General features: G+C 55.0%; 1 protein-coding gene across 4 annotated transcripts in view; it reads right to left on the reverse strand.

Annotated features, from left to right (window-relative positions):
* The window catches only part of ZNF516 (zinc finger protein 516), a 106,965-nt gene that overhangs the window by 49,404 nt on the left and 33,545 nt on the right, over positions 1–24,016 (reverse strand). For all 4 annotated transcript variants that reach the window (XR_009406025.1, XM_059409842.1, XM_059409840.1 and 1 more), the window contains exon 2: positions 11,225–13,156. Coding sequence is in view for 3 of the 4 variants with exons in the window: in XM_059409842.1 (XP_059265825.1) it covers positions 11,225–12,983 (1,759 nt within the window). In the remaining variant the exon portion in view is untranslated. The remainder of the gene's footprint in view (positions 1–11,224; positions 13,157–24,016) is intronic.

Below are 24,016 nucleotides of genomic sequence, written 5' to 3' on the forward strand. Positions count from 1 at the left end.
AGGACTCACGGGTTGGCTTTGACACGATTGTCAGCACGAAAGTCTCCTGAACCTCGGAACCTTGGAACCTCGTCTGGATGTGAAGAGGAACATCTGCAGCCTTCCGGCGCCCGGGGGACGACGCCGGCCCACGGCCTGTACGTGGCGAGGCTGCTGTTTCAAATCAGCAGAAATAAGATGCTGAAATAAAATGATGCTGGGAAAACGGGATAGCAATAGCGGAAACAATTAAAAACACCTCCTGGGATCTGCCAAAAGTGCCACGTGGGTTCATGCAACATCGGCTAAGCACACGGAATAAAGCAAACTCACTTCATTCGGTGAGAACATCCGAACGGTAGGGCCGGGAATGCCTAAGTCCTGGGTAAAAACCATGACGGAAAAATGAACAGTTCTGACTTTTTAGAGCTTATGTGCTAGAAGACTTCACACAGCACAGCACAAAGTGAGAAGAAAGTAAACCGAACAACAAGATTCATTCCCACGATGTACCAAGTTCCTGTTAATTAATAAGAAAAGGACAAACACCACATTATAAAAATGGACCGAGGGCATGAACAGGTGAATCCCTCGAGAAATGCCAACGGCCAGCGATCCTGCAAACACACTCACTCTCACAGGAGCAGGGAAGAGGTGAAGTCCGGCAGAAACACATGAAGAACATTCTCTGCCTTCCGCTGGGCGAGTGCAGGAGATTTATGATCCTGGCACCCTTGAAGGCGTGGGCCCACCGCCATACTCGCGAGCTGCTGGTGGACATGGGGACAGTCACGGCCCACCTGGTGGTACCCACAGAAACAGAACACATGCAAACCCCCAAACCAGCCGTCTGGTACCGAAACAGGTCTCGGCAAACTCCCAAGCGTTCTCAACGGTCCCTGTTACCGGCAGCTACAAGCAACACTCTTTGTAACGAAGCAACTTCAAGGTCCGTCAACAGGCAAATGAATCATGATCGTACTTCACTTTCAGACGGCTCGAGAGGGAAGCAGATTCCTTTATCGACATGGACGATTTCCGAGACATTATACAGAAAAAGCAACTTTCAGAACAGAACAAACAGGATAATCTCATCAGGCGTCCAAACAAGAAAAATGCACAGACGCGGATCTACTGACACATGTAAACACACCTGAAGGGTCTGAAGCGGACAAGAACCCAAGTGTCTCCAGCCCACGAGGGAGGACGGTCGAGGAGGGCGGTTTCTCACGCGCACGTTCAGACACCGCGGATCAGCTGCACTTGGCGAGCGTTCGTGAGACCTGCCGACTTTCAGGAGGGGGGGGGGCGGAAGTTTAAACTCAGCAGCATGGGCCTGGCACGGTCTGGCCCAGGCCGTGTGCTTGCTCCTCCTCCACCACCTCCCACTGCTGGGCCCGTGAGGCAGCCTCGGGAGGAGGGAGAGAGCCTGGGGAGTGTGGGGTGAGCGGTTCTAAGGCAAGAAAACCAGGTCCAGGGTCCCTGACCTTGCCCCAAAGATCTTCCTCCCCACCAAGGGCACCAGGAGGAGCAGAGACGTGAGGAGTTCATCTTGCATCCAGGGCAGAGGGACGGGCTCTCCCAGGAGGAGGCTCAAAGGGCGCTCCATTCCTGGAGTTCCTATGGCCAGTGGCCGCAACCTGGGATCCTGTCTCAGCCCCGGGGACAGAAGAAAGAAGGCAAGCACAGGTGTCCTCCGCGATCAGACCCACAGCCCCAGGGTCCGCTGCTCCCCAGCACCATGACCTACCGGGTGGGGTACGTATTTGATGTTCTGTGATGCCCCGTTTCCACACGGCCCTTCACCCGCCTGACTGGAAGGGGAGGGAAGAAAGGAGCAAAGAGCTCGAAGGGAAGGAGACGAGAAGCGGCGGGCCGGTGGGCGACAGGAAGGTCCCCCCAGTGCCCCATCCCTACCCAGATGTGCTCTGCCCCTCACAGATGTGCCACAGGTCTGAAAACTGCTGCAAGCAGCCACAGCAAACACCCCCCCTTAAAACTGGATCTCAAAATTCGAAGGAAAAAATCTTAAACTCAAGATTGGGGGAGAAGGAAGGAAGCAAGGCAGGCAGGCAGGCAGGTTGGCTATTCTATCCTGACCTGGAATGGAAAAGAAATGTTCAGAGCACAGGCTATTGAGAAGGTACTAAGGTCTGCCAAGGGTGGCGGGCTCGCCAGGCAGTTCTGCAAAAGCAATTTTATCTATTCGTAACTAACTTGCAAGCATGATGCCCTTTTATAACCGGGTTTCGAAACAGTATCAAGAATTGGTTTCTAAGCTGTGTGTGTAGGCTTATCACCATGGAAACTGCAGATACTCTGCAGAGAACCTAACCAGAACCTTCCTGTTCAGAGTTCCCAAAATCTGTCAGAACTTCACAATTCCTTTAACACCTAAACTTCAGGAACCCTGCGAGTCGTCTCTTGGTGACACACAGAACTGCTCCCTGAGGCTCTCACTGATAACTTCACCACCCGTGAAGGAGGTTCACGATAAAAACGACTCCTCGGTGTTTACGCCTTGTTCCCAAGTGCCGACCCTTCTACCACACTGCATCGTTTTTTAAAACACGGTACCTGACGTCTCCTTAAAGTGGAAATGTTCAAGCCACCCCACTATCAATTTCTAATCTGAGGCCAAAACCCTCTGCAGAAGTCCTATGCCATGAACTGTGTTGTTATCAATGTTTCAAAAACCAGCAATATCCTAAGCGAGTCTTCTATCAAAGGAGCTACGGTAACCAGAAGGGACAACTGGAGATGATCATCCATTCCGTATCACAACGTTCTCCAGGTGTCCAATCCAATTAACAAGCTATGCCCACGCCACTCACGCGCCCAACGGCCTCATCTTGTGACCCGGGAGGAAGCTGACAGCCCCTGGGTCTGTGTCACGGGCACGCACGCGCCAGATCCTGGGAGGAGGGCCGACCCCCCAGAGGGGACCACTCAGTGACCCCTTTACATCGGGGATCTGAAGAACCGGTGAGGTCACAGACGGTGCTGGAAGTAAGTATTCTGAGTCAGAAGAAAGAACACGATTAAGACTCGGATGGGGCACACTTTTACAAGACTGGAACCCCAAATGCCTTACTAATCTCTGATAATACTCGTCTCAAATCAACGCCTGCCTTTGTAAATACAACTGGAGCCGAGACATCCTGAAAATGGAAAGGACTGCCCTCGCCTCCCGCGGAATCAGGTAGGACCCCAGGAAGGAAACTGTGACCTTCTGACCTTCATCCGGAAAAGACCATGCCTCACTTTTTAATTCTAGTAAAATACAGATCTTAAAAAAAAAAAAAAAAAAATCTAAAACCGCAGTCTGCCTGAAGACCCAAAGGCTTATGCAAATCGGTTATGCAAATCCTGATGCTATCAGCAGCCCACAAAGGTTTCACTCAGAAATGGCCTCAGATTAGGTCCAGCACACAGGATATTAAGGAACATCAAAAAGAAAGAAAAAAACTAAACTTATAAATGAAATATTATGATTCTGTGCCAGAGAGGGGCACACAAAACAATCACCAAATGAAGGCTAAGTGCTTGGAGAAGGAGAGGCTAACTCACTGAGGAATTCAGCTTGCCCGCTGCGCTCAGACTGCCAAGGAGAAGGCTGAACGGGAGAACCCAGGGCCCAGGGGCAGGCTCCCCGCCACGGGCTCTGGGCCGTCCTCTTCCCGGGCCTTCCAGACAACCGTGGCTCCCTGGTGGAACCGTGGGGGAACGGGAGGGCCCTGCCTGTCCCGGGCCACACGGGTGAGCAGTGTTTTGACGAGTCACCACTTGCATTCACAGGATGGCCCCAGGAAGGGCCAGGCCAAGGGCGCTGTGCCCACCAACTGTGCTGACTGGCAACTGCTGGGGACACAAGCAGGGAGGTGGGAACCACATGGTGACCTCAGTCCCTGCTTCCTGAGATGCCGGGTCTGGGGGAGCATGGGCTGTCCCCTCCGGCACTGGGGATGGGACAGGCCCAGCCCACTTCTGCTCCCCTGCACACAAGCGACTCCCGGGAGTCCTGAGAGACACAAAGTCCCAAGCTGATCCCAAGTCTGGCACTGGCTGGGAAGTAGCCCCAGAAGCAGCCAACTCCTGCCGTGCCAAGAGGCCAGTGTGCTGGGCCATGTGCACAGGATTCCAAAGCTCAGGCACAGGATGGTATGAGTATCCGCTCTCATCCGAACCCCCACTGTCCGTCCACACCACCATCATGGGCCACAGGCCTCTTGAAGCTGGCAAGCACATGCTCCCCCACGGGGGACAGATCTCAGCAAGGCTCACTGTAAACCCGAGGTGCTCCTGCTCCGTCCAGGGCGGCTGGCAGCCACGGCTGGAGTCGTGCAGGCCATGGCGCAGCCGGGCTGAACGAGGCAAACCCTTACCCTCAGTGAGATCACAACAGCAGCAGGCACAGGAGGTAAAGAGGACACGGGGCACGGGAGGGTCCTGGTACGGAGCGGGAGTGACGCACGCGGGCTCCGGGAGGACTGGCCATGGGGGCCAAGAGGGGCTTCCCAGGTCCAGGGCACACTCAGGCCACACAGAGGGCACATGGGGGTTCTGGACGAGGCATGCGGGGTGCGGCAAAGGAACAACAGCGGACCGTGGTCCCAGAAGGCCTGCACAAGAACAGCGGGCCTCCACTAGCTACCTGACGGGCCCCCGGCCTCCAACAAATACCTGGAAACCGTGTGAAGAAGGGGACGCGGTGACAGGTGCCACATCACCACCTCAGAGGATACGCAACTGGCCAGTGTGCTGATGCAGCAGGAATGCCTGGCCCACGTCTAGGATGGCCCTGCGACAGGCAACATCTTCAGGGCGATGCCACGCCGGCAGAAGCCGCCCCCACTGACTGGGTGACCCCCTCCTACAGAGCTGACCTGGAACTACCTTACCCCAATGAGCAAATGCGGATTGTCCAGAAGCAAAACCAGGTCAGCCTGCTCGGCAGACACTCCCAGATCGGGCACGATCCAGGCCTCCCCACGGACCCCCTGCGGACGCTCCCAGACCTGGTGAGACCCAGGCCTCCCCGCGGACCACCCCCCACAGGGCCTGGGTTGGAGAACCGGACGGACTTCTATCCCGTTGATGCACAGAATCCACAAAGAGGGCCCCTTCCACTTCACGTCAGGAGGAACAAGCTCAAGTCGGAAGCGGAGAAGACCAAGAGCCCTTCTTCGTGACAAAATGACAAAGAGGACACTGAAACCCAGGATGGTGCCAGAAACCACGGCCAGCATCATGCCTACAGCAGAGCGAGAAAAACTGCATCCAGCAGGACAAGGACTAAAACAACAGAATTCAGGACGTGAACCAAAGGCAGAGGAAGTGGAAAAGTGGTTACACATCAGCTAAGGCTCTCTACAGACCCATCGCGTCCATGTTTATTTGAATGCAGGGACGCAGATCATTCTGCCGGGAGAGGATGCCCCCTGAGTGCCCCCCAAACAGGCTCCCGCGTGACAGACGCCCGGCCTCCACCCCACCCCACCCTCGGAGCCAGCCTCCAGGCAGAACTGGGGATCCAAAACCCCGCATGGGGTCCAGGCCACCTTGTGCCTCAAGCGACAGGGCAGCACAGGGACCCTCTCCAAGGCTGGAAACCGGACGCTGAGGCCCCAGCTCGGATCAAGAGCCGACAAGAGCCGTGCCCACAGGACGCCGACCACAGGCCAGGCACCCGAGGAGCACGGCAAGGACAGCCCGAGTGGGGACATCGCGGTCCCCCACGGCCACTGGGGGACTGGACACTTGTGGAGCTCCAGAGTGAACAGCACGCTGCCCCTCAGTGCAAAGGTGACTCGCGACCTGGCATCTGCCGACCGGGCTGCCCTCCGCAACACACGCTGCCCACTTCTGGAAAACCAGAATAATTCCTATAACCCAGTCCCTGCCCTGATGAAACCGAGACAGACTCCCTTCCAACTCTAAAATCCTGCGATCCTGTCTCCTACAACGAAGTAAAAGGAGAGAGATGAAACCGAGCGCGTGAATGATGCCAGCAAACGCAAACGTTCGCCGGGGCCGGGTGCACGGTTCTGGGTACCAGAGCCCATGCGTGTGTCTCGGTGAAAGGAAGAAAACCCCAGCATCTCGCCTCCAGAGTCTGACGCTGTTCACGCCGCAGTGAATTTGCTCTGGAGGTCAGGGGACGTGTCATTCTGCTCAAGCGGACATCAGCCTGCAGGCCATGCAGACACCCACATCGGAAAGATCAAAATACCAACAACCGTACTCTCGTCGTAACTCAATGTCCTCCAGTAATTCAGAGCACGTAGCGGGGTGCTGGCTGCGCGGGGGCAGGCCCCCTCGTGGGTGGACGTGTCACCAGCACTGATGCACGCAGGCCCCAGCCGCTAACACGCGAACTGAGACCACAGGGCGCTCTGCTTCTGACAGCCAAGTACACCTGAGCCGCTTTTCCGAAGACCTGCCCGGCATGTTCCCACCAGACAGGACATGACGAGGAGGGTTTCCAGCTCCACCTCCATTCTCTGACACCAACAACGAGAGCTGCCTCTGCTCCACGGAGCTGGAACAGCCGGGTGTTCCAGGACGCTCTTCTGGAACCCGCAACAGCCCGGCTCTGCCATCGTCTCCAGCTCCAGGGAGAAGGGAACGACCCGGCACTGCTGGGAACAGGGCCCGGCACCCGCCACGCGGCAGAGCGCGTCCCAGGTTTCCAGCCCGGCACCTGACACCCCCGGCGGGGCGTGCCCCTGGGCCCTCCCGACCGGGCATCGGCCCGTGTGGACATTTATTTGGTATCAGCAGTACCTGGGGGTCGCCGGAGCGGCAAAGAACCTGGACAAGGCAAGCCGGAGCGACCTGCCCGCAGCTCAGGAGCTGGACCGGAGGAGTCCTGTCACCAGTTCCGCGGGCTCCCCCAGGACAGAGGGCGCCGACCAGCCAGGCCCCCGCTCAGGACCACCTGCGGTAGCCCCGTCCGGCAAGGCTGTGCTGCTAGGATGGAAGCATCCCCAGACATCCTGGCTTCCCTCCCCGCAGAGGCCGACTGTCACCTGTCGCCGGTCTGTCTGCACCTGGGCCCCTCCTTTCTCCCTTTTCTCATCCACACCCCCACCCCGGACACGCCGGCTCACGCTCAGCCCCTGGGTGGGGCCGATGCCACGGTGGCCAGAAAACGCGGGGTCTGCTACGCGGGTCCCAGCTCCGCTGCTCAGGACACGCATCTCGAGTGGATCCGGCCAGAAGCGCAGTGCGTTCCTCCTGCTCTGCACTGAAGCAAACTCTGAGATAAGCGATCGTCAGAGCTCCACGTCTCGGCAGGCCCAGCTGCCCCGGACCAGCACCGGTTAGCTAGGTTCTCCCGCAACCCCGGGACAACGGGTGGACGGCCGAGAACGTGCTCTCCCCGAGCCGTCCTGAGGACCGTCTGCGCTCTGAGAAGCGGAAAGAACGCCTGCTGGACCTCCGCGGCCCTGCCCCCGCACGGCAGGCCCTCCTCCCCCACCTCTGCCCCAGCACAGGGGGCCTCCTCCCCCGCCCCGGCAGCACCACGGCCGCCCGTCGCACAGTCTCGGGGCGTGCGTGCAGGAGAGACGGGGCATCCTCCTGCCGTAAGACGGAAAGGACAGAGCCGCGATGCACGAGGCTGTTGGCCTGCGGGGGGGCAGGGGGACCAGCAGAGAGAGCCAGGCAACCGGGGCTTCCGGAAGGAAATCCTGTTCTTCTTTCAACTGTCTGTCCATTCCCTGATCCCGCTCAGTGCTGAGAACGCTCTCCTCCATTCTCCAAGCTGCGCATCACACTGTGGCCCTTGTTCTAAGACCCCGTTCCTCTCTCCATGCAGCAGGTCTGACCCTTTAGTGGGCCGGAAGCCAGGATGTGCGATCTCACAGGACTTCATCTAGAACGCGTGGTTTTGCCATCCGTCCAGCTGCACCAAGTATGCGAAGACGTACCAAGAGGCAGGCTCACCAGAAGTGGGCTGGGTGTGACAGCCGTGTGGAGAACACCAAGTGGGCCACACCGAGGTAGTCACATAAGTCTTCGCAGAAACTATACGCAAATGGTGGGAATGGGGGTCCTTGGCATTTTGCCCGAAGGCAGGAAGACACACCGTGATGGCCCCAGATAAGGGAGGCCACCCAAAGGTGCTCCTCACGATGGCTCGGGCTGTGAACCAGCCTGTCCAAGACACGCTCAACAGTGGTCCCTCATTCTGGAACTGTCCACAAGCTCTTTGGCCAGAACCCACTTGGGTGTATTGTTCAGCACTCCTTCATCCCCAGAGTGACCTCAGAGTGCCCGGACTCTGCTTTGTGTTGGAAACGCTCATTTTATAAACCTGAACTGCATCCCCTCTGAACACTTCTCTCTTCCCTAACTCAAAGGCTTCCTCTTTTCATGAGCTCCAAAAGTGCCCCTTCTCTGCCAGGGCTACGCCACTGTCTCAGTGGAGGGCTGAGATCCAGCTCAGGAACCCATTTGATACTTGATTTTTATTCACAGGTTGCTCTTCTACCATTTTTGGTCAGTAAGGAGGGCTGCCAGGACCCAGTGTTCCATGGAAATAAAGGGAATGTGACAGAGCTTTTCAAACAAGCACATGGATTTCATGGGGAGCACAGTTCTTTTAATTAATCTGATAATGCAAAGTTTCTCCAGGGCCAAAAGCAGCATTCAAATCCATTCCTGGTTGTCAAAAAAATCTCTGGGTAAAATTACGGCACAATGGGGGCTTGCTGCGAAGGGTCACGAAGACAGAATTGTAATGTCGACTTTGCTTCCACCAGAAGGCACATTCATCTTGTGGGACCTACTGTGTGCGGCTCTGATCTCACGCTCCACGTATTTCCTCTAACAATTTTGGCCGGCCACCCCACCAAAGTTCTTAAGAATGGTACGGTGCCTGTATGTGTAAGACGTAATTCCCCTGTTAGGAGTAGCAAAGGCACACTGCAGATCGAGAAACGGGATTCAAAATACTCGTTTGCTTTTCCGAAGTCTTTAGCCAAACCCCGAGAATGGGAGTGTCTGTGGGGTTCACGTGGACTGTAACGCACATTTCACTCCTCAAAGAACACCCATGAAGCTGTGGTTTACTGCCCACACTGGACCACCAAGGGCCTGCTGGGCTTGCCAAGTCTGTAGTCTTTGGAGGAAAGAGTCTGCTCCTCAGAGCCACAAAAGGTACCCATGCAGACCCACAATGTTCTTCAACACTTTATGCCACTGTCATGACCTAAATCTCCGTTTCTGGTCTCTCAAGGAGCTAGAACATTCTGTTGATTCTACTGTCAACTTGTTGAACTAGGACATGAACACATGAATTTGTTACAGAAACATCTGATATATCAGGTTTCTCAAAAAAAAAAAAAAGATCACATATAGAAAATACATATAATGTCATTAGGAGGGAAACAATGATCTCAAAGTTAATGAATCTAAGATGAAAACAGTGAACTCCAATGTCGAGTGAAAATCACTCCATCCTTCCAACATTTTCAAAGGACGACTGAATTAGATTATTAATCATGTGACCAACGTCACCACAGATGAGGAAAGGCTCAAGAGCTTTTTTAAATATTAAAAATACCAACCTCCAGAAAAAGACTTAGTTCTAACCTAGTATTATCCAACGCACTCCAAAAACAGTTATAGTGCTATTGGAATATCATCAGTAAAATCCGTAATTTTCAAAACTTTTAAAAGAGAAAAACCAAGAATTAATCTTCAAAAACGCCAACCAAAGGTCGCAGCTGGGTGGCCCAGGTTTTAGGACGACTCGGAGAAGGAGCGGTGGTTTGTTTTCAGAGAGGAGCGTGTTCTGCTCCTCCCCACAGGTTAGTCAGAAATGAAACGGGACACAAGGGTCTGCGTGCAGCGTGCCACTGCTCGTCTCGGACGGATCCTTACGAGGTATATGCAGGGGTCAGCACGGGCTTCTCTACAGGACTCGAGAAACAACTCTCTTCCACACTGTTACTGACTCAGTACATCTGAGCAGCACACTCTCATATGACACACAGATAAACCTATAATGAACCCTGTGCCAGAGAACAGGCTAGGCCCCTCAAAAGGAAAAAGAAGACGCAGATTTTGCTTTGGAGGAATGCAGGCGTGTTGTTTTCTTCACTACCAATCGTAAAGAGCCCTCCTGAAGCTCCTGGGTTTCTACACCACAGGACTTTCGGGTAAAAGCAACATCCACGAGCCAGTCTCCAGGGAGAAGAGAAAAACACTCCCAGTGATGCAGGGAAAGTTACAAGTTCTGTCACTGGAACAACCCTTTCTACTAAAAAGAATTACCCAAAACAAAAAATAATAATTAAAATATCAAAATGCTTAAGATGTCTAAAAAGTAGGAAAATGACGAAAACAAAGTCAGCAAAGCATCTTTAAATATTTACATAGCTGCTGTTTGGAAAGCCATCTGTTCCAATGAGCCGTCCCTAAACCCACAGGGTTACTTGAACCCGAGGAGATTAATTAGAAGAGGACACCGATTGGAAGTTACTCCTTTCCTCGGCTGCCTGGTGCAAAGGAGAAGAGCAGAGGCAGGGGTGTGTGTGTGTGTGTGTGTACATGCGCATGCCGCCTGGGGAGGGCACAGGCTCTGGGACTGCGGAGAAAGAGGAGGACACGCCCTGGACGTGTCCCATCACCTGTTCTTTGCTCAGAAATGACTGATGTCCCAGAGAAACCATGAATTCAGCAGACCAAAGTTGTTAATTAATGCAAACACATCTGAGCAAATTAGCGAGAAAGGAGCGTGAAGTGGTGTGGACAGGCACCTGTGCCTGCACCCACCAGCCTGAGCTCGATGTCAGGCTGCCTGACACCTCGGGGGGCCACCCGGGCTGCAGGGTCTACCTGGGCCTGGGAAACCAGACCTCCAGGGTGCAGGGCCGAGCCTGGGCCTGGGTTATGTGGGTACTACCCGGACCCAAGGCCACCCCCCTGCCAGTCTGCTGGGCCTGGGCTGCCTGGGCTGAGGGCTACCGGTCAGAGGGCCACCAGGGCCCCTATGTAGGCACGGGTTCCCTGGGCACTGTTCAGGGATACTTTGGGTAGGGCTAAGGGCGCACAGAGCTACCTGGACCTGTGTTCCCTGGTGTGGGGCTCCCGGGGCTGGGATCCCTGGGCTCTGGGACATCCGGACATGGACCACTTGGGCACAGGGCTCCCGAGCCGGGGCTACCTGGGCGCCGGTCACCCAGGTACGGAGCTCCCGGGGCCCTCACTCTCTGAGCCCAGTGCACGTGCTCACCTGCCACAGGATCCGCCGCCCCGTCCTCTCCACTCTCGTCCGCAGCCTCGTCGGCCAGGCCCGAGCCCGGGGAGTCAGCGGCGGCCCCGCAGGCCGAGCCCGGGCTGCTGGGCTGCGAGGCCGAGTCGCCCTCGCTGAGCGAGCCGCAGCGCGCACGGGGCGCGCGCTCCCCAGGGCCGTGGCGGTCTCGGCGCGCGCGGCGGTGCACCCGCGAGTGCAGGACCATCTGGTGATACGTGCGGAAGATCTTGCCGCACTCGAAGCACTCGGACGACTTGCCGTGGCCCGCGGGGGCGGCGGCGCGGCGGCTGGCGCGGGCAGCCGGCCTGGGGTCCAGGGGCCCGGGCAGGGGGTCCCCGGGCACGCCCGCCCGCTTGCGCGGGGGCCCCTGCGCGCCCGGCTCCGGCTCGCGCTTGCGCTTCTCCTGGCTCACCAGGATGTACTCGCGCCGCTCCTTGTCGAAGGCCACGTCCCCGGCCAGCGCCTCCTCCCACGCCCCGTACTTGAGGTACTCGGCGGGCTCGGCCACCTTGCCCCGCGTGGCCAGCTGCCAGGCCTGGTAGCTGTTGACCGGGTCCAGCTCGGCCACCCGCCGCCCCGCCTGCCCGCGGGCGGGCGCGCCGGCCACCGCAGGCCGCAGGTTGAGGCACCGAAGGAAGAGCTGCTGGGGATCCGGGGCGCCGCCATGCACCGCGCCCTCCCCCGCCGGGGCCCGCGAGCGGCCGGCTTCCACCCTGCGGTGGATGGCGTTGTGCGCGTTCAAGCTGTCCAGGTTTGTAAACAGGTTCCCGCACTTGGTGCAGACTTCGTAGAGGGACAGGCCAGCCACGATCATCTCCTCCTGCACCACGTTGTTGATGGTGGCGATGGGGTCCGGCTCGCTCCTGGGTTTGTTCTTGCTCCCGGTCTTGGGCCCGTGCGCCTTCATGTGGTTCTTGAGGAACCACGGCTCCTTGAATCTCCGGCCACAGATGTGGCAGCCGTGGTCAAAGGAGCCCCTGTGCTTCTTCATGTGAGCCTTCAGGAACCAGGTCTGGCTGAAGGCCTGGCCGCACACCTCACAGGGGAACTCCCCGGGGGTCAGCTCGGGCTTGCCGTTCTCCACGTAGGCCTCGGCCCCGCTGGGCCCCTGCGCGGTGATGTGGTCCTTCTCGATGTGGCTCAGCAGGGACTCCTCCCGCACCGTCATGTAGCTGCACAGCCGGCACCGGAAGGGCTTGTGGGCCTGGTGCACATGCTGCTCCAGGTCCTTCTTGCGCTCAAACTTGCACTTGCAGAAGGAGCACTGGGCGGCCGCCTTGCCCTCGTCCGGGGCGCTGGCGGCCCCCTCAGCCTCCTTCTTGCTGCTGCGCAGCAGGATCTTGCTGTCGTCCACCGGGGCGGCCCCGTTGAGGATCTTGTTGCAGGCGGAGGTGCTCTTGGTGGGGCTGGTGCAGCCGTCCAGGCCCTCGGACGCACGCAGCTCCCCGGCCTCAGGCTCGCGGCCCTGGGTCAGGGAGCCCGTGCGGTGGCTGCGGACGTGGATCTTGAGGTTGCCCTTCTGGGAAGCCCTGTGGTCACAGTAGGGACACTTGTAGGGCTTCTCCCCCGTGTGCTTGCGCATGTGCTGTGACAGGGAGCTCTGGAAGGGGAAGGTCTTGCCACAGATGCAGCAGCTGTGGCTCAGGGCCTTGTCTCCGTCCACCTCGGGGCTCCTGCTGGCCCCGGTGGGGCTCGGGCCCCTTCTCAGCTCCACCTCGGCTGCACGGGTGCGATCCATCTCCAGGACCAGGGCTCCCCAGCCAGGGCAGGCGCGGCGTTCTGTCACACGGGCCGGACCTCGTCTTATCTCTCCATTTTCAGATGAGGCTTCTGCTTCCCAGCTGCAGAGATGCACCTGCCAGGGCAACCTGCATGTCCTACCTGGAAGCCATGGCAGGCAGTGGAGAGCACCTAGAACAGAAAAGACACAAGAGATCTTAGGAACGAGGTTGCCTGTGCCCACGGGGACCCGGCAACATCCACGGAGAGTGACGGGCCCGCTCCTGAAAAAGAGCCAGCCAGTCCCAAAGGAGGCACCAACACAAATCCAAGTAGGCATACCAGCAGCTGCTTTCCTCTGAAAGAGAGATAATTAAACAATTACTGATAACTGTATGCTAAATCGTTACAATAAATAACCTTATGCGATCGTATGCTAGAGTCATTCTTCTCAGAAAGGTCCCACATCTGTAGGGAGACCCTGAGGAGAAGAGGTTGCGGCAGCGTGAGCAGCACAGACCCCGGGGGGCAGGTGCGAATGAGGAGCACGGGGAAGGGACCAGGGAGGGGGCGGCAAGGGACACAGAGACACAGCCCGTGCCCAGGACGTGCCCAGGACGCGCCCAGGACGCGTGAGCCCCAAAGGCATCTGGCAAACATACTGCCGTGTGTAGCTGTTGGGGAAACAAGGCTTCGGGACAGAGGCAGACGCACCCCGAGCTCGTGCAAGGTCTGTGGCTGGAACCCGCTGCTCAGGACCGGCTGCCCAGCATGGAGGCCCCCGCGGACACCGCCTGCCGGCGCCCAGGGCCACAGAACCACCACCTCTTAGAAGAGCCCCGACCCTCCCGCCACCACCCATCCCTGTCCCACGCTTTTGCTCCTGCGACACCACCGCAGCCCAACCCCCAAAGGGCACCGAGACTCCGGCTGGAGGGTCCCAGGGCAGAACAACCTCTAGACCCCAGGTGTCATGCAGTCACCCCCAACCCCTCTGCACAGGTCACACACCCATGGGGCCTTCCCAGGGAGGCTGGCTACACCTCTCCCTGGCAACAGCAGGCGTCACAATGCACGTCACTGTCAGGTTCATGCCCATCCCCCCTCCAGAGATGAGGGGCGGGCCCTGTCGGAGCCACTCCTCCAGGTGGCTGGCTGCTTCCGGCACCCTGTGCATAGGCAGAGACAAACCAGACAAGGGAGGTGCCCAGCGCCGAGCCCGGCACAGGCAGGCCATCACCCACGCGTCGGGAAAGCCAACCGCGATGCCTGGAAGCCGCCAGAGAGGCCCAAGACGATACACACCAGAAAGCAATTATCGGCAGTAAAAACAAGAATTTCCATCTGACTTGTGATAAGCAGAATAAGCAAAACAGCGAGCCCATGAGAAAGGAAGGGAAAGAGAGCATCCCCCGGAACAGCCTTCCGACGGGTCAGAAAGGGAGCAACGCGGCACCACAGCTTCCCTGGGACATGGTCTACTGAGCCTTCTTAACGCTGAGCATTAGAAACGGAGCCGGGATTGTGAAGGTCTTCCTGGGGGGGTGGGGGGGGAGGACTTCAGACTTGCACCGAGAGGCACCCAGATAGGCAGATTTTCTTTAAAAATAGCCCTGACATGTATAAAGGAAGCCCTCTTTTTACAAACTCACAACCTCACACACATTTAGAACCTGTACTATAAAATTTATAAAACATGAAGAAGCTATAGGTTTCTGGTTTTGAAGCAGTGTACTAATACACATTTTCTGCTCCCAAATGAAAGGTTCTCTCCCAAAAGACCCTGGGCGGCAACTCCTTGTCTGCTCTGGGTTCTGCAGCCTGACATGCCTTCGCCGGAGGAGACACAGAGAAGGGTGCTGACAACGGGAGAGGGGAGTGAACAACGCAGGAGAACCCGCCCTCCAGGAGGGGTTCAGAGGCAGGGGTGCGGAAGCCCTCTGTGACAGATGCCCTCTGGACAGACGACACACCTGCTTCCTCCAAATGCCATCTCCCGCAGAAGAAGAAATCTTGCTTAGTAGAAAGAAATCTAGAAGAAATCTTGTTTAGTAGAAATCTTATTTAAAATTATAAATTTTGGAACACCTTTTGATAAAGCCCCGTGGTCGTGGGGTTACGGGGCACCGGAGGAAACCAATACGATCAGAGCAGCCAAGTCTGGAAACGGGCCGAAAGCAGAGCCATGCGCAGGTAACCCTTCTTCTAGAGGCTAACAGGGGCACAGGGTATCCCCTGCCGAGAGAGCCCCCAAAACCAACGCCTCCAATAAAGTGCCTAAATAAAAACTGCCTGTGAAATTGCACAAATGAGGTTAACCAGAACACCTCCTGGTGACTGAAGCTAATTTAAATCATCTTTTCAAGGTGTTTTGGTCGTGGCACAAGCTCTGGAAGGCTCTATGTGTTGCTATATACGGGTTACACGGCAAGTGATCCGCGTGCATCCCCTCTACCCCGGGTTGATGTCATCCCCTCAGGACGCTGAATGTGAAACACTGTAGAAAAGTCGGAACGAAACCTAGTATTCCTATTTCGCTCAAGGATCTAATCTGGGTATAAATATCTTAGAGTTCAAAGAATCATAAATACGAAGAAAAAAACACAGGAAATTGGAGGCTCTGGAGTAACCACAGCATCCACTGGCTTTCCCGGCGGTCGGCGAAGCCCGCCGGAGTCGGCAGCTCTGCAGCCCGAGGGGCTGAGACAGCCGCGAAGCCGCCACACAGGCAAGGGCCCACGGAGCGCCGGTGCTCCACCAGGTAGGGGCGGCAGGTGGCAGCTCACAGTCACCTGCAAATGAAGGCAGCCCCTCCAGGGGACACTCGTTCAGACCCCCTCAGTGCCCACTCCGCGGCCGCTGCACTCCTCGCGCTCCGCTACCGTGAGCTCAGCACCCCCGGGGTGCCAAGGGCGGGGCGGGACAGGTCAGGGGTCTGCGCCCCAGCACGAGCCCGGGGTGACACCCCATTAGGAGCCCTGGTCCCCCGTCAGCCAGCCAGGTGGCTCTCGGGGGGCGACCCTCCCAGCCCAGGCTCCTCTCCTCATACCCAGGAGGCCAGGGTCAGGGAAGCGGCCCGAGACCCGTGCGGCCGTCCGCACACCGCAAACCGCTGCCCGGTCCAGGCCTCGCGTGTGACACCAGCCGGCGCCATCCCTGTGGCCCGCGGGCCCCGGCGAGCTGCCCGGAGAGGAGCAGGCGTGTGCGCCGCCGGGGCCGCCGGCGCGGGCGGGAGGAAGGGGTTCGGCAGGTCCCGGGTGCACAGAGCGCCGGGCTGCGAGGCTGCCGGTCCACGGGGAGGGGACCGCGCTCCCCTTTCTCTCCGGGGGCTGCTCCGGCCTCTACACACCGAGCAGGGCAGCCCTCCGGGCCGGCTGAGCAGGCCGCGCGCCTGCTCCCAACCCGGACTCCCGGGGGCCCCAGTTCCCGCACTCCCCCGGCCCGGGCGCAGGCCTGAGCGCCGTCCCTCAAGAACCCAAAAACCAGACCATACAGGTCTCCGTCTCGGGCTCCCTCCGAAACCAGCGAAAAGCCTTCACCCAAGCAGACAGGGCCCGGCCGTGCCCGGGCAGTTCGCAAGCCAGGACGCGAACAGGCGCTGCCGTCAGCAGAACAGGCTCCGCTTTCTCTTTTGTTTTCCACTTCTCGGCCCAGCCCCATCGTTCAAAACTCAGCGCTGCTCCAGGTCCCGGGGAGAGCCGCACAGCCATCACCAAGGAGAAAACACATCAACACAGAAACGGGGGAAATGCCCTAACAGTAGTAACTATTTAAGCCCTGAACGCCGCTATCTTAAGGAAATCCTAACGTCAACCAAACAGTCTCCACTTGAGAAAGTTCCACGAAGCGGCCCCTTCTGGGCGCCCAGGGTCCACTAACGGGGTTTCCTGAGAACCTCTAAAGCCACGGTCCGAGAGCGAGTCCCAGCCACCGGCCCTCCTCCATCTGCGGCCCCATCACGGAGCTCTGTGATCTTCTTAGCTGCAGGCAGAAACTGCTATTTAAGACAGGGTCGTTGCTTCTCTTCCAAAAAAGAACAAGAATGCAGTCATCGCAGCTCTGAACTTAAAAATGCACCCCACACGGCCGCCCCAGTTGGAGGCTGGCGGAGCCGCGGGCGGCCCCCCGGCACCCCGGCTTGGCAATCGCCTTGAAAAACCTCCGCCCACCCACGTCCCTGAGCCCAGAGGGTCTCAGCCGGTCTCTCCACGCTCCTCTCGGTCCCCAGTGGGGAGCGGGTCACGTGCGGACACCACCGTGGGACAAGACGACAGACTGTTCTGCTCTAGGCAGATGCACTTTTGTCCCGAACTGCCTTTGACTCTCCCAGACAGACAAGCACATACCACATGGGATTCGCTGCTCCAGCTTTCCCTACAATAACACGTCCACCTAAAGATAACTAGTGTTGTAAAATGTGTGAATAAATGTCAGCTCTTTGTGCTGACCAGAGCATGTCGGGTCCCAGCAGCAGGCGCACGAAGCGGGCAGCACGTGCAGGGGAAAGCAAACACACGTCTGTGCTTTTGCTGACCCAGCACAACACGCCACCCCCACGGACATCCGTACACGATGGCCCCATCTGAACGCAGTTTGCCCATAATGAACCCGTTTTGTTGTCACCGTATCCCAAACTTTGTCCAAGGCTGTAACTGGGAACTTGCCAGACAAGATTATAATTTAATTGTTTATGCATAAAAATGGCTTGCTGATGAGGGTTTTAAAATAGATTTCCAACGGAACACTCACTATGTGTGTGTGTTTCTCTAGAGAGAACAGTCTGAAGCTACTCTTTAAAAATGCCTTCTACATTTTTTGAGATGTGATTTTGTAAAAGGTAATTTGATCATATCGATAAAAAAGTGGTGAAGGTAAAATGTTTTTAAGAAAATAAAATCGCATATTCGTAATGTACAAAATGCATTACAGGGGATGTGGGGAAGGGTTTAAGAGGCGATATAAAAGCTGCGAAAATATAGTATGAAGCTAAACTTTACAAAGCAATCGTGGGAACACAGAAATAAATGACCCACAAGCTGTAAACACAGAGGTGCGGGGTTGCCGCCACACCTCTCAGACACTCCCTGTGCCTGCATGCCACAACTTACCGGATCTGTGACAAATTTACTCTGTGGGTCAATGCTCCAACTCACAAATCCCTTCTCTAAGTGAGGATCCTGGGGTCTGCATCTGTGACCGCATACAAAGCAGGACAGTCACTTCCGGAAGCGTGCCCTGCTGCAGCAGCTCCCTGTGAGGACCTAGGGGGGTGCAAGTCTCCTGCCCTAAGTGAGTCCCGTAGGGGCAAGACCTGGACACCTAACACCCAGGATGGAGAACCAGACTGCCGGACAGCCAGAAAGCTGGACAGCTGGATAGTCAGATAGCTGGACAGTCGGACAGCTAGACAGCCGGACAGCTGGACAGCCAGGTAGCCGGAAGGGAGAGCACAGCCAAAGGATCTAGAAGAACCCACGTGCACCCCTGCATCTCTGCCGGGGAGAGCACCACACAGACAGCCTCACAGGCCAGCAGAGTCCCACTGAATACAGGTTTCACCCCAGTTCCTGAGAGCTTATGGGGCACCAGGCCACTTACTGGATCCTAACAACTCAAAGAAACGAAGCAGGCTTGGGCTAGAGAAACCCAGAAGTCACAAGGGGAAACACGTCCACACACAGAAAACAATGTCCTGGCAGAGCAGCAGAGCAGGAGGATGCTTCCAGAGGCACGTGGTGACCTTCATGGACGAGAGCGGGCTCGGTGTTCTAGGGAGCTCGAGGCTCTGTCCGGAACACGGGGATGTCCGGAACCCTCGGTCAGCGCGATTCCCCCCAGGGCGGGGACCCAGCCACAAATCCCACTGGTCTCACCCTCGACTCTCCCCTCCTCCTCCTCAACACCCAGCCCCTTCCCCCACACCCTCAATACACTCCTGAATCCACGCACCCCCTATCCCGAGCCGAAGTGGGCATTCCAGACAGAGACCTGGGCCAGCCTGAGACTTCCACCCTTCACAGCGATATAGCCCAAACTCCCCCTACAAGCGCCTGAGCCCCCGCACTGCTGCAGGCGAGTCTCCCGGGCCCCTTCTAGGACTGTGAGCTCTGCTCCATGCCCAGGCAGACACACACTCACTCTTATCTCGAGCCTCGCACATGCAGTTCCCACCCCACCCACACACAGGAGGTCTCACCTGACATCTCACCTGACCCCTAGGAGCTGTGCCAGCTCTCCGCATGGCCCTGGCCCTACTCTAGCCCACATCTGCACGGCTTCTTCACCTGCCCCTCCTGTGTTGGAGGACAAGCCTTCTCCCCACTGAGTCTCCACACTAGCACAGAGCCGAGCACATGTTGGGCATCAGGGTGCTGTGGGAGGTGGTCTGGCCCATAAGCTTCCAGGTCAGACTCGCCAAGATCAAACCCAAGTTCTGCCACTTGGCTCAGATCAGCCGTGTGACCCCAGTCTTCTCCTCTCTTGTCCCCAGCCCACTGCACTTTTTAAATGTAAATGACGGTTATGATAATTACAGCAGAGTAATTCTATGAGGCTTAAAGTAACGCATTCTAGGTTCAATGTTTAACACACAGGAAATGTTGAAGACGTTATACATTATTATTATTAACTGCTGAATAAGTAAATGAAAGGTCAGTGTAGGACCCAAAGATACCTTACTCACTGAGAGGGACAGTAATTTGGTTAAATAAATTCAAAAGGACAAAATAATACAAGTTTAGGAAACTAAATGAGAAATCACTAGGGACCCTTGTGCGCTCCGTGGGCCCTCACAGGTCCACTACAAAAGGGCATTTAATACAACTATTAAGACTTCAGCAGCTACAAGCCTCCACAGCACACGTGCTCAAACACATTCTAGCTCCCAAACTCTTCACAAAAACTAAACTTTAACACAGGCTAAATATTAACTAATATTTGAGAACTGCTTATTTTGTTAGGTTGGCAATACAGGAGAATGGTCTTAGTTTTTGAAAATGTGAATGAAGTAATTTGGAGGTGGTTTAAAAAAAAGGAAAGGCAAAGATATCAACATGTCCACGACTGCTAGATGTAGATGGCAGATGCAGGTGTGTTTGCTTGTCTGAGACCAAAACCAGACAAGGACGCCACGAAAAAAACACAATTACAAGCCCATATCCTGGATGACCAGCGACCCAAAACTCTTCATCAAAATATTAGCAAACTGAATTCAACGATACACTGAAAGGTTCCTGCACCATGATCGGGTGGGGTTTATCCCAGGAATGCCAGGATGGTTCAACGTCCACAAGGCAGTCAGGGTGGTACACTACGTAGACCAAAAATGAAGGATAAAAATCACATGATCATCTCAACAGACGCAAAAAGAAGGTTTGACAAAATTCAACATCCATTTATGATAAGACAACAGCAGCCCTAGAGAGACCGTATTTCAACTTATTAAAGGTCACATATGACAAACCCACAACCAACATCACACTCAATGGGAAAAAAGCTAAGAGCTTTTCTCCTAAGATCAAGAACAAGACAAAGATATCCAGCCTCAACACCTTTATTCAACCTACTACTGGAAGGCCTTGCTAGAGCAGTTACAGAAAATAAACCACTATTTGTAGATGACATGATATCATATACAGAAAACCCTAAACACTCATCGAGAAACTGTTAGAGTAAAAAAATTCAGGAGTCGTCAAAGGATACAAAATCAACATACAGAGATCTGTGGCATCTCTACACATTAGTCTCTACACATTAGTAACAAACTACCAGAATTTAAACTGAGAAAGCAATCCCAGGGGCTCCCGGGTGGCCAACTCTTGGTTTTGGCTCAGGTCACGCTCTCACGGGTCATGAGATCAAGCCCCATGTCGGGCCCCACACTCACCACAGAGTCTACTTGAGATTCTCTCCCTCTGCCCCCGATCTGTGCATGCGCACGCATGCGCTCCATAAATAAATGAATCTTTAAAAAAAGAAAAAAAAAAAAAAAACGCCATTTGTAATTGCATCAAAAAGAATAAAATACCTAGGAATACACTGAACCAAGAAGATGAAAGACCTGTACACTCAAAATTACAAATGTTTAGACACAAATAAATTAAAAGATATCCTGTGCTCACGCATTACAAGAATTAGTATTGCTACATCATCCATATTACCGAAAGCAACCTACAGATTCAACGCAATCCCTACCCAACATCCAGTGGCACTCTCCACAGAACTAGAACAAACAACTCTAAAATCTCTACGGCATCCAGAAGACCCCAAAGAGCCAAAGCAAGAAGAACTAGGCTGGAGTCATCAGGCTCTCTGATTTCAGGCTGTACCACAAAGCTACAGTCATCAAAACAGTATGCTGTTGGCATAAAAACAGACACACTGATCAAAGGAACAGAACTGAGAGTCTAATAATAAACCCACATGTATACAGACCATTAATTTACAACAAAGGGGCCAAGAACACACAATGGTGAAAGCAGTGTCTTCAGTAAATGATGTGGGGAAAACTAGGCAGCCACATGCAAGGGAATGGAACAAGCCTCTTATCTTACCATACACAAAACTAACTCACAATGGATGAAAGACTTGAGTGTGAGACATGAAACCATAAAACTCTTAGAAGAAAAAGTAGGTAGAAAGCCTGTGAGTCCTCGGTTTTAGCAGTATGTTTGAGCCCAACTCAAAAGGCAAGGGAAACAATAGCAAAAATAAACCAACGGGACTACATCAAACTAAGAAGCTTCTGCACAGTCAAGGAAATCACCATCAAAACAAAAAAGGTAACCTAGTAGGAGAAGATATTTGCAAATCCTATGTCCAATAAGGGGTTATTAATATCCAAAATACATAGAAGCTCCTACAGCTTGACAATTAAAAAAACAAGCCTCCCGACTAAAAAATGGGAGAAGGATCTGAAGCAGCATTTTTCCAAAGACGTCCATGTGGAAAACAAGCGCGGGAAGCAGTGCCCAACATCACAAATTACTAATAATTATAAATCAAAGCACAATAAGAGATCATCTCACACCAGTCAGAACAGCAATGATCAAAAAGACAAGAAATAACAAGCATTGATGGAATGTAAAACAGTACGGCGATTCCTCGAATCAGGATACGATGCCCCTGGTTCCACTTCTGGTATCTACCTGAAGAAAACAAAAACACTGTAACACTATTTCCAAATGAGACCTGCACGCGCCCACCCCGTTCACGCAGCGTTCCTGACAGTCATCAAGATACGGAAGCAACCTAAGTGTCCACCAGAGGATGAACGGGCCAAGAAGACGAGGTGTGCAGACACAGACACACGCGGTGGAGTACTACACAGCCACGAAGAAGAACGGAATCTTGCCGTACGCGATGACACAGAGGGACCCTGCCAGCATCAGGCCAAGTGAAGTCCGTCAGAGAGACGAAGCCAGATACTGTATGATTCCACTCATCTGTGGAATCTGGAAAAAAAAAAAAATAGCAGTATTAAAACAAAGTCATCGATACAGATCAGTGGTTGCTCCAGGGGGAGAGGGTGAGCGAAATGGGGGTCCCTGTGCGCGGACAGGCGGTGTCTGGTCTTTGGTGGCGATCACGCAGTAGCGCATACAGATGGCATATTACACTGTTGCACACCTGACGCCTGCAGAATGTTCTGTACCAAGTGCACCTCATTAAAAACAAAGCAGAATGTTGGTATGTTATTCAGTCAAAAGGAAGTGAATAAAAATAAATTAATATAAATAAAACACCTCAACATTTTTTAATCTTCGTTGCTGAATCTAGATGGTGAGTGTATGTATGTCTATCATTCTTCCAATTTTTATGGATTTTGGAAGTCTTTTTACAAAACAAACGACAACAACAACAACAAACTCCCATCTGCAGCCTCAGGAAGGAACACAATTCAAAGCAGGGCCCTGGGGAGGCCTGGGGAGGCCTGGGGGGCCCCTCCCCCCACCTCCCCCTTCCCAACCCCTCCCCCCTCCCAGGCCTGGAGGAAGCTCCGAAGGCTCCCAGGAATGTGGTTCAAGAACATCATCTTTTGTTAATTCCAGTCTTCAAAATTCAGAAAAGAAAAGAAAAAAGAAAAATCATCTGAATAAACCACCGTTCACATGAGAAGCAGTATTTACGAGACTGCTCAATGCAGAAAAACCCCGGGATCCACTCAGAGCTTGGTCACAGCCGTGCCGCGGGCAGCAGGGGCCTTCTCCGGCCAGAGGAGCCCGCCCGGGCTAGCTCCTGGGGCTCAGGGGACCCCACCCGCGGCTTTCCAAGGGAACAAAACGCGGTCATGCAGTTGAGGTCTCTTTCCCACACTGCAAACAATCATTTTCTAATCAGTTAAATGCGGCCTCGCCAAGGGGAAAAGGGAAAACGTCCTGCGCTTTTGAGCAGTCAGCCTCTCTCTGCGTCTACGGGCAACCTCGCCTCTCTCTGCGTCTACGGGCAACCTCGCCGTCTTCTGCTCTGTGAAGGAAACCGACACGGAGCAGAAGCCGGCCGACTCCAGCCGACTCTGCTCCTTTCCCCAAAACGGTCCAAGATCATTCTATCGACATCTGCTCCTGCACAAGGAATCCAGAGTAACTCTAATATTTTGAGCAATTTGCCTAACCAAACAAGTCTGCAAGTTTCTTCCAACAGACCCGAACCAGAGTGGGAGAGGCCAGGCCTCTCAGGCTCCTGGGGCTGCGGGAGCACTGGCGGGGGCATTTCCTGCTCCGAGCCCAGTTTTCGGTTTTAGGGAAGCAGAAGCTAAAGCCTGCCCTGTCTGTCAAACAACTCTCCCTGGGGTACTTTTGCAGTTCTGGCTCATTCATTAACCATCTCCCGCTACCAAGAAGTAGGTCTGCTTTCCTCAGCAGCTGGGGTGCCTCCTCCTGTGTCCCCTGGCCACCTCCTAGGGAGCCCCGGGCTTTGGGGAGGTGGCGGGAGCCGCAGGGGCTCCCCCCGCCTATTGTGCAAGGCTCTGACAATGGGAGATCTGCGGAATCTGGAGTCTGGCAGGCCGGGAGGATCCCGTAGGAGACCACAGCTCTCCAGGACGGAGGCTCG

Source organism: Mustela nigripes, chromosome 8 (assembly GCF_022355385.1).
Source record: "Mustela nigripes isolate SB6536 chromosome 8, MUSNIG.SB6536, whole genome shotgun sequence".
NCBI lineage: Eukaryota > Metazoa > Chordata > Mammalia > Carnivora > Mustelidae > Mustela > Mustela nigripes.